Here is a 14233-nt window from a genome sequence, read left to right on the forward strand (position 1 = left end):
TTTTTATTCCATATTTCTAAAGTAGAATCTCACTGTGTGGCCCAGGCTGGCCTCACAGTCACAGATCTGCCTGCCTCCTGGGATTAAAGCATGTGCTGCCATGTCTGGCATTAGCTTTGATTTCTTGAGAGCAGACTTCTCCTCTCTGGGGGTGCCTGTAAAGAGCCCATGCCTGACTCACCGCCATGCTGTGTGAGAGCTGCTCGGCAGTCAGGCTGAGGCTGTAATTCTGGGCCTCCAGCCGCCGGCACTGTGTCTGCAACACCTGCCGCTCCAGGTTTTGCTCTGAAAAGACAAGAGGAGGGGATGCATCCATCAGCTCTATATGAGGCTCTGTGTCTTCAGCTGCACCAACTAACAAGTCAAAACAGCCACTCCAGTGCGGTGGGGAAAACCTGGAGTCAGAAGGCAAGGTTAGAGTCCGGGGAAACTAAACTAACGGCTTTCAGATGGACTTCACACCAAGTTGCTGGCGATGGTGGTGTGAGAGCTGAGGCTATTAGAAAAGGGCCAGCGTGTGCATCTCTCCAAAGCTAAAATGATCCTGATAACAAGCTGTCATTAATGGTGGAGCAACCAGAGTAGGAAAAGTCAGCTCAAGAAGGGAAACAGCCTGCAGAGGAAAAGCTTAGGTTGTCTCAAGTTTCACAAGCAGGACAAGAGCCCCACCACCCAGGTCCCAGGTGGCACAATGACAATGGAAAACGAGGACCCCACCTGTTACCGGGGTTAGCACAACCATGTGGCAAAGCTCAAGCCCCAGAGTTAGGCTTGTGTTGTCACGGGACTGAACTGTTGAGTTGGAGGGCTAGTTCTCCGGTCCCAAGTGGAGAGAGGGAAACCCTCACACAGTTATTGTCAGGGAGTCAGTTAACAAGACCCCGAGATTCATGCAGCTGCTAAGGACAGCCAGAGTGGTGCCATAAGGGAGCTTCTGCCAGACACAGGGAAGTATCCCAAGAGCCTTCAAAAGCCCTGTAGACCCCACATTTCCCTCTACTCCAAACCATTTGCGATGCTACTGAGCCCTGTTTCTACATGCCTTAGAGCAGCGCACAGTGAACCCAATAATCCCAAAATGAGGGCAGGGGGGAAAGGCGGCCGCTTGGGAAGGGGCTCCGGCTACCTGTGTGTCAGTATTTGTTCCAAAAATACCTTTCAAGGGGGTGCAGTAGCAAGCATATGCAATGTTTACAGCTTGGTCATGTGCCAAATAAAAAAGCGTAAGATACAGGAGGAAGTAACTGATAAGTAGCTGAGGCCAAAGGCAGTGCACTGGAGTAGTCTCTGGACACTGGGGAGCTGGGTACAAATGAGAGCAGTTTGGGTGTGCTGAGGTGTGTGACTCAGGCTGCTTTCAGGAAAAGCATCTAGGGGTAAAGTGAGCTGCAAAGTGTCTAAACTCCTTCAGTGTGGGCTCACAAGCATGGTAATCAGGACTGGCCAGAGCTTTGCTATGTGTACAAGTCAGCTGCATTCTGCCACCCCCCCTTGAGCAGGGCCTCAGGGCTAGGGCCATACCTTATGCTTGCCCTGCAGGAAAACCAATGTCTCCGCACAACGACTCAAACAGCCCCTGACTAGCAAGGCTCCAGTGTGGACCAGACTTGCTGATCATCCCTCCCCACAAATCCCTACCTTCTATGTGTTCCTGGTAAGCTTCAAAGATTGCCTCAATCCCTTGCCACTGGCGCCTGGGGGCTTCCTCTGCTTCCTCGTCACTGTCATCTTCAATGTCGTCCTCAGAGTCCTGGTCCACCTCCTGCATAGGGGGGCCCTTCCTCCCAGCTGGGGGCTCCTGCTGTCCATTGTGCTGGGGCAAGGGGACCCGGCTGGAGGACTGCAGCTCAGGAATGTTGTAGTGGACTGCCGTGTCGACCTTGTGGTTCTGCTCTGCAGACAGCACAGCTGAGCTCCCTGAAAGTCACCCACAGAGACAAGCACATGTCAGAGCTCTGATCTGTAAGTTTGTGAGCACAGCCTCCTTCGAGAGGGCAGAGGTGTTCCCGAGGATCAGGGATTGTCCCTCCAACAGGAGGTGGCTCAGCCCTGCTGGTGGCCTCACCCCTTAGATGCCACTTCAGAGAGCGCATCCATCATAAAGAGCAGGGAGCAATCTGCTGCCTCTGGCCAAAGCACATGTCCCCAATAAAACCACAAAAACCCAGTTAGCACATCTCTCCTGGGGGCCTTTCCCTCACAGGCGAGGTGACATGAGGCCAGAGGTCAACACTGGTTTTCTGCCTCTCTTGCTCTCCTGTCTTGTTTAATCTGGCTGGCTAGCAAGCTTCAGGAATGCTGTCTCTGCCTCTAGTCAGCCACCTGAGCTCTTGCCTTTTGCTCCCTGGGCCCCAGCAGCAGTCAGTCAGCTCAGTGAGGGACACTGTGAGCTCAGTGTGAGCTTCTTAGCTTGGTGTGGAACCCTTAAACAGGACTGGGCATGGTGACTCAGTTCTCCCTGCTGGGTTTGCAAACACTTCACCTGTGGGGAACGGGCAGGGAAACTACTGTCCTACAATCACTGGGCCCTGGGGGTGGGCACATAGTACCTTGGCAAAGAACCAGAGCGAGACCTCCAGAATTTGTGGGTGCTGGGAAGGCCCCTGCTGACACGCAGAAGACACTTTGGCCCTACTGAACTGTCATTTGCTAACTAAGGTGTGTGGGTCTTGAGGCGGTACATTATGTCCTGCTACAAGCCTGAAAGAGATCGAGGCTACCCTCCCCCACCCCCATGCCCAGTGAGACCTCTAAGTGCTTCACAGGCATTAAGGTTTGGGAGGTACTGTTGGTATGAAAATGGCCCGTGGCACCCAGCACTAACAGGCGACAGGGGACGTGTGGCCTGTTACCTTTATGCTTCTGCAGCGCCTTCTGTGTGGACTGCAGTACAGACTCGTGGAACTGGTGTGCAAACTCTTCTGCCATGAAGGGCTCCCAAGGCTTGCTCTTCCCGTTAATGCTGTGGGACAATGGCACAGGAATGTCCTTGGGCGCAGCGCCCCGGAGATAATGAAGCATGCTCAGGCTCTTCTTGCCCCCAGGGGCCTCACTCAGCCTGGCCTTCTCACCGCTGCTAGGAGCTGGCTCCTGGACTCTCAAGAGCTCCTGGGGCCGGAGCTGTTCCAGTCTCCCAGTCTCCGCGGCCTTTGGGGCGTCTGACACGGAGGCAGGGACCCCGGCAGGCTGATCTGTTTCCAGAGGAGCTGGCTGTGTGGCTGGTTCTTTGAGAGACAGAAATGAGGAAAACATTACAAGCTGTGGAAAGACAGGCACAAGGAGCTCACATTTCGCAGAAAGACCCGGCGTGTCCACCCTATGTAAACGCTGTGCACGAGCTAGAGCCTCGAGAGTAGCGTGTTTAGGAGCAAGTCCAACTGTGAGCAGTTCCCAAGGGACAGGTGGGAGAGAACAGCAGGAAGTGCCGAGAAGGTGAGAGTAACTTCATCCAACTTAGGAGAGCAGGTGAAGAGACAGCAAGAGGGACCCCTGGGCTTCAGCTTTCTTCAGCTGGAGAGCAGCAGAGAAGAGCGAGAGAGCAGGTGCTGGAGTCTGGAGAGCCAGGCAGGATCTGCAGCGCAGCCTCCTCTGGGGGAATGGCAGCTAGTGCCACCGCCATCTGGACTTCATGCCCGCCTTCTAATTTGCATTGCGTCCTAAGGCCCTGCTCAACCAGGATGGCAGTAGACCACACAAGAGGGATGGAGAGAGAAGCCCAGCTTCCAGTAGGTCAAGTTCACCACGAAGACGAGACTTTGAATGCCACTTTTAACCCTGTGGCCCAAGCTACAGGACGCTGGAGGGCAAGGTGCCCTTGCCTTACCACTCAAGGAGATGGTAGGACTGTCCCTCGCAGAGTTTGTCACTGAGTCTGCCACTGCTGCGGACAGTGCCCTCTGCTTGATTGCACGGAGCATCTCAACAAGCCTCTCTTTGTCTGTGAGGAAAGCAGTCCGAGGTTAGCAGGACTTCTGTGAGGGAGGAAAGGCGGGCTCTGGCCACCGTGATTGGCAAGTACAAGCCCTTTATACCAAGAGGCACCAAAAGCAAGCACCACGGCTGGCTCTGCAGACAGGAAGAAGGTGACGGCAGCCAACTCTTTATTTTCCCTGCATGGCTCATACACTCCAGGCAGCCACATCTACAGCCACGAGCAGCAGCTGCCTGGGCGCTTCCACGGTGACTTTCTTCTCAGCAGATAATCTGAAGACCAGGGGTGGCCCCAACACAAGGGCACCCCCAGAGACCAGGGAGGGTCACAGCCATTTCCCGTGAAGGAGAGCGTGCGGCAGATCCCCGCTTAGGCGACTCTTCCTGCCAACTCTGAAACTTAAGAGCCTTCAGTGCTGCCGACGTCCTTTAGACAAGAAGCCAGGTGGAAAGTCGGGCTTGCAAACAACGAGGCCTGTGTCCAAGGCTTGTGCTGGCAGTCAGCCCGTCACTAACCCTTGCTAGGAAGGCAAGACCTCCACCATGCTTGTTAAAAAATGGAAAAAGAAACTGCCACCTCCAATAAAGAAGCATGTCAAACCGACTGAAGACCTGGAGACACTGTTTTCCGGTGACTCTCTGGAAGAAGCCAGTGCCCTTAAGGGGCCCAAGGCTATGTACATTAATGCCTTAGCTCGAGACGGTGTTGAGCCGATCAAGGAAGCCTCAGCCTTCTGTGGCAACGCCATATCTTCTATGCTGTGAATTCCAGTTCCAATCTCTCTTCCAACATGGCCCTAGGCTACTAGACTGATCTGGAAGCATCTTTCTGGGCAAGTTGTGTGTTTACTATGTGTTGGCTGGGCTTGATATCTACAGGTCACCCGTACATATGGCTTGCTCTTCAGGATGCCCAGCATCAAAAACAGTGCTCCGCAGAGCTCACTGGTGTCCCCAAGGGGACACTACAACAGGAGGCAACACCTCCTGTCAATCCTAGTGAAAGCCCTGGAAGCACCCTGTTTCAAGAGGCCCCCTGATCAAGTGTTAGAGGATGCAGGAGGGGCTTGATAGGCATTGGCTGTATACAGTACATTAGCCTTCACATCCCAATAGGACATGGGCTAGAGCAAAATGCGACAGGGATGACACCATGGGATGGGCCAACCAGAGCAGAGAGGCCACTCATTAGCCCATGCTACCCAGGAGCCCCCTGGCCTATGTGTGCAGGCCAGAGTAAGGCCATACCTTTCCTCTTCTCTGCACTGATGTGTGTCAGGTTGAAGAAGGTCAGGAACTTCCTCTTCTCCTCAAAGTTAGGGCTGTTGTTCATCTCATCGGGGCTGTAGCGAGTGGACAGAGCCAGCCTGGGGGAAGGCGTCTGCCGCTTGCTCTGAACCGCAGGTGGAGATGGGCTTCTCTCTCTCAGCATCCGCCTCCGCTTCCGGCGCTTCTGTGCTACCAGCTCCTCCTTCTGCTGCTGGGTGGTCAAGCCAAAAAGTTGCAAAAACTCTAACTTCTAGAAAGGGAAAGAAAACAAACGAGTGTGAAGTGCCGTCGCCAGGATGCTTTTACTGCCCCAGGGGTCCCGCGGGCTACAGTCTGAACTGGAGCTAGGCAGGCCACAGGGGAGCAGAAACAAGGGCCTGTGGGATTTGGAGGCCAAGAGATAGGCCCAAAAGTGGGGACCAACAGCCCAACCAGCCCAAAGCATGCAAGAATTGAGAAGGATCTGTTACCTCAGAGGATGTATCCAGTTTGAGGGGTGGCTGCTCAGCCACGCAGCGGAGGTGTGCCCTGACCTCCTCCTCATCGCTCTCGTCATAAGAGTCATCGAGGTCATAGTAGTACCCTGATGGCAGAAACAGATGCACTGAGCCAGGCTCAGAACCCAGGATGCTCCATGGACACGTGTACCTGGGGGCATGTGAGTGAGACCACAGGCCAGGCCTGCTGGCACCTGTGAGAAGCCTTGCTAAGAGAGGGCCTGCTTTCTTCCAGTATGCCTGGACACCTGCGGTGAGCTAAGGATGACAAGTACTGAGCTTCTGTGAGACTCAGAATGGGATGTTCCCTAGACCAAAAGTGGAGCATGCCTGACAAAGGCCTGTGTCCATGCTGCCCCTCTGTTGTGAGCCTCATGGGAAGGCAACTAAAAACTATGGCGCCCCCATTCCTTTTCAAGGCGAACTGATAGAAAAGCCCCAGTCAGGCCCTACAGCTACCACAACCAGCACACAGGAAGATGGCCTACATCATCCCCAGCTATAAGGAGCTAGGTGCAATACCAAACAGGCCAATCAATTCCAGAGGAAACAAGACTGGCCTGGGGCACTCATCCCCATCAGGTGTGTGCTGTGCCACAGCCCCCGCTGGCTCTTCTGGCCTTCTTGGGACCTCAGGGAGCTGCTGTCTCTACTTTGTGGGGGCAGGAACAGTGCCAGCTGCTGTCCCTTATTTCCTGGTGCACATCACATGCCAGCAACCGTCACCTATCAATACTGTACATCCATGGCACTGTCTGGTGACAGGCTGTAGCTTGTCATTTTAGGATAATGTGCCTCACAGCAGGACAGGCAAGGGGCCCTGAAACTGCTACCTTAAACCAGTTTTTACAAACTGCACTGGAGCTGGGCGGTGGTGGCGCACGCCTTTAATCCCAGCACTCGGGAGGCAGAGGCAGGCGGATCTCTGTGAGTTCGAGGCCAGCCTGGTCTACAAAGAGAGTTCCAGGACAGGCTCCAAAGCTACAGAGAAACCCTGTCTCAAAAAAAAAAAAAAAAAAAAAAACTGCACTGGAGATTTGAATGGGAGAAGGTGAGCAGCTGGCACTGGGGTCTCCTGTCCTGATAAATCCCCACCCCTCAGGCAGGTCGGGACCCACTCAGGAGCCAGACCTTTCTCCTGAGCTTCGCGCCGCCTGCGTTCCTCCAGGTCCAGCTTGCTGACCAGTCTCCGGCGTTGCTGAAGAAACTCGTCATAGATGTATGCTGGGTCAGGGCCCCGCGGTGTGGGGTGGCAGTAGGGCGAGCCTGGCTTCAGGGGCCCACTGAGCTCCCCGAAGGGGGTTGCCTGGGAAAGGGAGGGCCGTTGCTGGCCCAAGATGGTCTGTGTTGATTTCTCCAGTTCTGCAAGGAAAGGCCCAGGCCCATGGGGAAAGGTCTGAGGCTCCAGACTTCCTGCCTCCCGCGGTGGCGGCTGGTATTTGTCCAGTGGTGTGGCCTCACGCTTCCGGGGCTCCTCTGTCTTCTCCGTGCAGTAGACACGCTCCACTTTTACCAGCGGCACAGCTGCTGGACGGCTCGGCTCAAAAGCAGTCTGGTGGCTGTGCAGAGAGTGGCTCTCAGCCCGCCGTGTCTCCAGGGCATTGTCCATCAAAGACACTGGGTTCCAGAGGGCTGTGGGCACAGTATGGTGCTGGGGCTTGGGTGAGATGAGGGGTGGTGGCCCACCAAAGTGCTGTGGGGGTTCGCGGTTGCTCTGGTCATGCCGGTTTGGTCCTGGCCTGGGAAGAACATACTGAGTCATCAGTGATGGGAACAGATCTGCCTACCGGCTCCTATAGCACACCCAGGGTAACTTGCTGGGCTCCCCAGACTGCCTGTGAGTGCAAATCCCTGAGGAGAGTTCATCCCACCTCCCCGGGAGAGTCATTTCCTCCTGGAGGTGAAACTCTGACATCACAGCCCTTCCTCAAGATCTATCAAGTATGGGCGTGAGGGCAGGCTAGGGATGAGCCAGGGACACTTAGCTTTGGGTGTCCACCTAAGCCCAAGACTTCCCACAGGAATGGAGGCTGTGCTGCTGCCCCCCTGTGGTCCCTGTCAGAACTGCAGCAGTCCCAGAGCAGCAGCTCGGCCTAAAGGACCTTAGGGCGGTCCAGCAAATAAGCAGCTCACTTCAACAGGTGTACTGCTCTTGCCCAGTCTGCCCAGGACCCTCACCCCTTCACCATGCCATCCAGGACACCCTCAAAGCCCAGGTGGAGCTGTATCTGCAGGCTTCTACTGAGATATACTACTAGTCAAAATACAGACAACTGCAGCCTTGGGGACCCAGTCCTGATTGGTAGTCTACAATGCAACTCCCACACTTAAGACTCAGGGAGCACTGTAGAAGTGGAGGAAGACTGTAAAAGTCAAAGTACAAGGACTCCTCTAGTAGGCGGTGCCATCTAGACACAGCAGGGAAGCTGTCACCTACACAAGGCTGCAATGTTGACAACACTAGAGGACAGGCCAACACAAGGAAGTTGTCACAAGGCCCTACCGCTATAGAAAGAGCCACAGGCAATCGATGGCTGCTTCTAGAGGAAGAAACATCCAGGGACAAGCAACTGGGTAAGTTATCCAATCCCAAGTGGTGAGTCCTAAACTCATATTCATAAGAGCAACACACAATGGATGTGTGTATGCGGAACAGTAATAGTTGCAGAAGAGGTCATGAACTTGCGGTGGGTGTACAGGAGGAGTTGGGAGGGAGGGGTGGGAAAATGTGAAAACAGCACTTATGAATGAAATTGTCAAAAATCTTTGGTGCATTGTAACAGAAAAAACAACCTATAAAGTACAGTTTCAGGAGCGTTTCTAAAGCTTAACATTTCTTTGAGGGTGACATGGGCTGCTTAGACCCATGCTGCCCAGTGGGCCATTGCTAAACTCCTAGGGTCTTCCCTGGTTGGCTGGGGCACCATTTAACACTCCTCTTGCCGACTCAAGCCTGAGACTCCCTTCAAATTCAAAAGTAAAGGGATAAACAAACACCACATACCAGAGCCAAACAAAGTTCCTAGCTAAGGGTATGTGGCCTGCCCCTTCTACAGCATGGCAGCAAGCGAGACTAGGCTGGTCCCTGTGTGGCGTGGGAGCTCGAGTGGAGATGGCTGAAGAGCCGAAACACTCAAGCTAGACTCATGTTTAAGGCTAGCAAGGCCTCAGAGTAGCCTCCCTCCACTTGTGTGAGGTGTGGAGGGCCAGGGCTGGGCATCTAGGCCCCTTCCAATTGCAGCCCTTTCTCAACATGGAGGACAGGGAGCATGAGGAGCCGAGACTTACGCTGCTGGAGTGGGGCAGAAAGATGAAGCAGGGCGTGGGATGGGCCAACAGAAGGGACAGGAGTGCAGACACTCTTTCCCTCCATCCCTGACCTCTGAACCAGGAGCACCCGCCTCATGCGAGGTTCCACTCAGGACCCACCTGGTGCTCTCAGGCCTGTGTTCCACCTCTGTGGGCACCGCGGGCCGGCCCAGGTCCAGGTGCTGCTCCAGCACCTGCTGCCGGAACTCGGACACCTGGGACTGGCGGTCTTCCTTCTCTTGCCGCAGCCTCCGCTGGCGTGCCAGCCACTTCTCCTCCTCGTTGGTGCGCTGGATCAGCAGGGCTGTGGCAGCACTGTTTCCCGGTAGAGAGAAGATGCCATGGCTGGAGATAAGGCTGGGCACGGTATGGTGCGGGGCAGGCACTGGGTGCAGGGGATGCTGCACAGGCTTGGGTGCCTGCAAGCCCACATCCTTCAGCTTCTCTGTGGGAGAAAACACTGTCACTGCGGGAGGCCAGCACACCCTCGCCCCTGCTCAAGACCCATGACTGAAGGGGTTTTGTAGGGCTTTCGCTCACAGCACATGGTCACGTTTTTAGGACTCATGGAGGGCAGTTGTTAAAACTGTCATAAAAGTAGCTCAATTACAGAGATTTTCATCAAATAAATTATATTCAAAACAAGGTTGGGATGGCTCATGCCTGTGCTCCCTACACTCGGGAAGCTGACACAGGATGACTGCTCTGAGTATGAGGTAAACCTGAGCTCCAGGCTAGCCTTGGACACATAGCTACGGCATATAATTGACTAAACAAGCCAAGGTCAGATCTGGGGCATCTCAGCAGTGAGTGCACAGTGCACAGCAGGCCTCCACCATCAGCACAGCAAAAGGCAAAGACAAACCTAGGTCCCAAAGCAGTGCTTCGGCCAGTCACTCCTTCCATCTTTAGGGGCACCTACATCTACCCAGGGTGCCATGGCACACCTCTTCCCAGTTTGGTGCTCAGTGTTTTGCTCGCTGCAATGGGACAGCACCCCTCACATGCCAGGTAGGCACAGGTCTTGCCCTCCACACAGCTCAGCTCAGGTACCTGTTCGGGTTGGGGTCAGCTGCTCTGAGGGCTTGGGCCGCTCCTCAGTGGCATGGCCCCGCAGTCCATGCAGCTCGGCCACAGGCAGGAAGGTGGGCTCCAGCGCCTTGGCAGCCAGCAGGTCCTTCTCCCTTGCCCGCTGTTCACGTTGGCGCTCCAGTTCCCGCTCCCGCTCCTTCTCCCGTTCTCGTTCCAGCTCCTTCTCCCGCTGCTCTCGCTCTCGCTCCCGCTCCCGTTCCCGTTCCTTCTCCCTTTCTCGGTCGGCCTCCCGCTCGCGCTCACGCTCCCGTTCCCGTTCTCTCTCCCTCCGCAGCTCTTCGTCCATTTGCAGTCTGGGAGACAAGCAGGGGGCAGCATGCTGAAGGGGATGTGCAGAAGGGGCAAGTCCATGCCCCAGCTCAAAGTGGGGCCAGCCATAGACAAAACCCTCTTCCTCTCACCCACACATGGGTACCCCCCCCACACGGAGTGCTGCCAGGCCAAAGCCTGTTAAGGACCGAAGCATGCTCTACCGCCGTCCCCTTGCCTAGAAGCACAGCTTACCTCTCTGCGCTGAGGCTCGACATCCGCTCTGAGTGCAGCGCGGCCAGGGACGAGTGTGAGAGCTCAGGTGGGTAGCGGACCCCAGAGAGATGCAGGTGCATAGCTGATGGGTGCAGTGGAGGCAGGGAACCGGGGGTGGGGATGGGGTAGAACGGAGACCTTAAGGCTGATAGGCAATAGGAGTCATCCATCCTGTAGAGAAAGATGGGAGTGGTGTGTGCCAAGGCCGCAGTCACAAAGGATAAGCTTGTCTAGCAGAGGTAAAGCTCTGGACTGAGTCCCTACCACTGCAGGAAAAAGGCTGAGACCCAGGCCTGGGGACAGACGCTTCTCTGCTAGATGAGTCCACTGCTAAGCAGACTCAGCACAGCAGAGGCCACAGGCAAAGGACATCTCTACATGGTCAGAGTCCACTAGGAACCGGCCACATTGGCACCAAGGACCTCCCAGATCCTGGGAAAGTGGGCAAGAAGGGCAGACTGGCTGTAAGCAGAGGCCTCTGGTGTGACACTGTGACAAAGGCCAGTCAGGCTGGGAGTCTGCAGTTAAGAGGGCATGACTCTCACCATGGTCTCTGTCACACTGCCCACATTCATAACTGCTGTTAGTGGTTACTGGCTGCTGGCAGGCTGATGTTGAGACATGGGAACTGGGGAGCATCAGCAGGTGGCTCAACTGAGGGCCAACAGATACGTTTGGACTAAACTCAGCTGGGACCTCAGGAAAGCTACAGGGATGGACCAAGTCTCTCTTGAGTGTGTCTGGCTTCAGGCCCTGGCAACTTCTGACCCAGCCCAAGAGGTTCTGTCTTGCTGAGGACACAACAGCACATGCGTGGACAGTGTGTGTGGGATGTCTCACCTGAAGGCCGGGTGTGGAAATGGGTGTGGGGCCAGGTAGCTGGGATGATAGTAGGCAGCAGCGGTAGCTGGGTCCAGGCCAAGCGGAGGCAGGGAGGACATGCGCAGGTCCTCGGCGGTGTGATAGGGCCGGAAGCTTCTCAGGTAGTCCTCAGTCACAGTGCTCGGGGGCACCACGTGGTGCACAGGCCGCTGGAGGCTGCAGGAGAAAAAGCAGGTGAGCAGAGGACCCATTCGAGCTGGGAAACACGTCACACTCCTCAGTAGCTCGAAGGCTGCCCCTGACCCCAGCTCCCACCAGGGGACATAGCTGCTAGAGGAGCTCTCTGTCCCTAGACCCAGAGGATGGGCTTAAATGTGGTTAGGGCAAGGGCTATGTCTCAGCATGGAGTGCACCACAAGCTCAGATGGGGGCCAAGGACCTGGGGGCAGAGCAGGCCACAGAGGCTAACAGCAGCACTCTAAGCCAGCAGGTGCAAACTCCAAGCCTGCCTGAAGCCACTCTATGTCCTCCTTAGTCTGGTACTTACTTGAGTGGTTGGAAGCGGGAGTCCTGTACAACTGAGCTGGGGGAGAGGCCGAAGGGGTAGGGGGTGCTGAGCAAGTGGGAGGGGATAGCTGGGCCTGCCGCCTTCTCCTGGGCTAGAGGAGGTTCCACAAGCAGGCGCTCCCGACCACTGCTGCTGCCTCGTGAGGCAGAGTCCTGTGGGAAGAAGAAGCAACATTAGGGCTTGGGGAGCCATCCAGACGCACAACAAGGCCACTGTTTAGCTCATATTCTAGAAATAACCTTCCTCTAATAATGTTCTCTTTACAATAAAAAAGTGGTGTTCAGGGAAAAAGGCATGGGGTAAGGTAAGTGTGGCCTCCCACAAGCAGGTCTACCAGGGCCTGGCTCTGCCCCCGAAGGGACTCAGTGATGCCTCAGACTGCTGAGTCCCAAGACAGGGGCATGTGAAAGGATCTGCAGGATAGGGAACCCCTACTTCCCACAACCAGTCCCACACAGGGTAGTCATGGGTCACAGCACACACTCTGGGGACCTGCAACTCAGGAAGAGTGTCTCCCAAGATGCTAGCTATGTCAGCAGCCATCCAGGACACTGGGGACACTCTTGCATTCATTTCGGCTGGGGGCCCCAGGAGAGGCTCGCTTCAGGCACAAAGTGAGAGATGGCAGTAACCCAGGGTCTGGAGAGATCTAGCTTCACGGGTGTCCTGTATACACAACTAAGGTGGCATCTAACCTGGAGAAACCAGACCAAGCAGCCCTGCCTGCCTGTGACTAGGAAGGAAGGCTCATGGCAAAGCAGTGGCACCACTAGGACCATGGGAAAAACAGAGACCATCACTTAAGGAGACCTGGCAGCGTTCTCAGGCCCCTCCCTCACACTGCAGGTCAGAGGCCCAGCATGAGCAGCTAGCAGTACACAGGGCCCTCTTGCTGATACTTGATGAACCCGTGGTCCGACTCGAAGGCTCATGGTAGCCAGGCCTGCCAGCTCTTCCTGGACTAATGTCTTGTTTTCCAAGACCGTGGTGGCACCCCCAGGTCAGCCAGCAACATGAGGGTGTTGGTCACTCAAGCACATGTAAAGACACGAGGGGAGGGGCTACTGTTGTATCACAGCTAAGCCTCTGTGTGAACTGAGGGGGCAGTTTACCATACCACAGCACTCTCCAGCTCCATTCTCTCAGAGCCTAACACAAACCCTCCTGCTCCCCGCAGACAGACAGCCACGATTAATTGAGGGAGACAGGCTGCTGATTGAATTTTTAATGAGCAGCAACATCTGTTTCCTTCCCAGAGTAGAGCAGCAGGCTGTCTCAGTTCCCTGTGGGGTCCTCATGGGTTCATGACCTCTGACCTGCCCTTCTCACGAGGGGCATGCACCCCAGCCACACCAGGACAAATGAGGAGACCCCAGTCTCCCTAGAATGGTCACCAGGCTGCTGGGGGCACCGTGTCCTCTCTCATCAGGGCCTGGCTGAACTTGAGCCAGACACCGGGGAACTAGGTCAGCTGGGAGCTAGGGTGCTGCATGGGTGATGAAGGACGGGAAAGACCAAGCTTGGTGGCCACCCAAAAGCACTGCGCGCCGGTGGCTATGGCAGACAAGACACATCTGCAGAGCTGTTTGACACAGCTGCATCCATGAAAGGCAGCGGCTGGGGGAGGAGGGAGCTGTCATTCTCCAGTGATTAGAGCAAGGTCTCCACAGTTGGGCAAGTGGGACATGCCTGTTAGCTTCAAAATAGACCGCTTTTCATTTCATCTCTCCTCGTGCGGCTTCTACTGCCTGGTCACCCCCTGAGAAGGGCCCCGGAGCCATCCCCCCTTGACTTCCAACAGTGGATGCAGCCTCCAGAGGCTCCTAGTGACTCATGGCCACACTGCAGGGAGAGCCGCATCCCCGCCCTCCTGGAAAGGATTAAACTCTCTGCTGAGCTCTGAGCATCATCTGCTCATCCACCGAGCTTGTCGCCCTCCCTGGTGGCACGCAGGTCTCATTAACTGCAGCGTGAACTGCTGGAGCGGAGCCATCGCGGCCCTTCTCTGGGTTACTAAATGTTTCTGAGGCGGTAAGGACCCTCTGAGGACAGTGATGGGCTCCAGGCACAGCAGTCACGAGGCAGAGGCACAGGGACAGGGGACATGCAAGCACACGAGGTGTCTTGGACCTGGGCCAAGGGCTCCAATCAGTGGAGGCTCCAGGCTCAAGTCAGGAACGGGAAGTGTCCTGCAAGCTTCTCTCAGGAGTGAACCCAGAGC

At 55.6% G+C, this 14233-nt stretch overlaps 1 protein-coding gene across 11 annotated transcripts in view; it reads right to left on the minus strand.

Annotated features, from left to right (window-relative positions):
- The window catches only part of Gse1 (Gse1 coiled-coil protein), a 340444-nt gene that overhangs the window by 3240 nt on the left and 322971 nt on the right, over positions 1–14233 (minus strand). For 10 of the 11 annotated variants that reach the window (XM_041650945.1, XM_041650949.1, XM_041650951.1 and 7 more), the window contains 12 exons: positions 11992–12164; positions 11463–11660; positions 10602–10793; positions 10059–10390; positions 9126–9450; positions 6828–7435; positions 5670–5782; positions 5179–5449; positions 3824–3937; positions 2853–3224; positions 1639–1917; positions 182–285 (listed from right to left, as the gene is read on the minus strand). In XM_041650945.1, coding sequence (XP_041506879.1) covers positions 182–285; positions 1639–1917; positions 2853–3224; positions 3824–3937; positions 5179–5449; positions 5670–5782; positions 6828–7435; positions 9126–9450; positions 10059–10390; positions 10602–10793; positions 11463–11660; positions 11992–12164 — 3081 coding nt within the window. The remainder of the gene's footprint in view (positions 1–181; positions 286–1638; positions 1918–2852; positions 3225–3823; positions 3938–5178; positions 5450–5669; positions 5783–6827; positions 7436–9125; positions 9451–10058; positions 10391–10601; positions 10794–11462; positions 11661–11991; positions 12165–14233) is intronic. The other variant, XM_041650947.1, reaches the window with a different exon arrangement.

The sequence above is a fragment of the Microtus oregoni genome, unplaced genomic scaffold, assembly GCF_018167655.1.
Source record: "Microtus oregoni isolate MIOR12 unplaced genomic scaffold, Mior012 000004F_ref0000308, whole genome shotgun sequence".
Classification (NCBI taxonomy): domain Eukaryota; kingdom Metazoa; phylum Chordata; class Mammalia; order Rodentia; family Cricetidae; genus Microtus; species Microtus oregoni.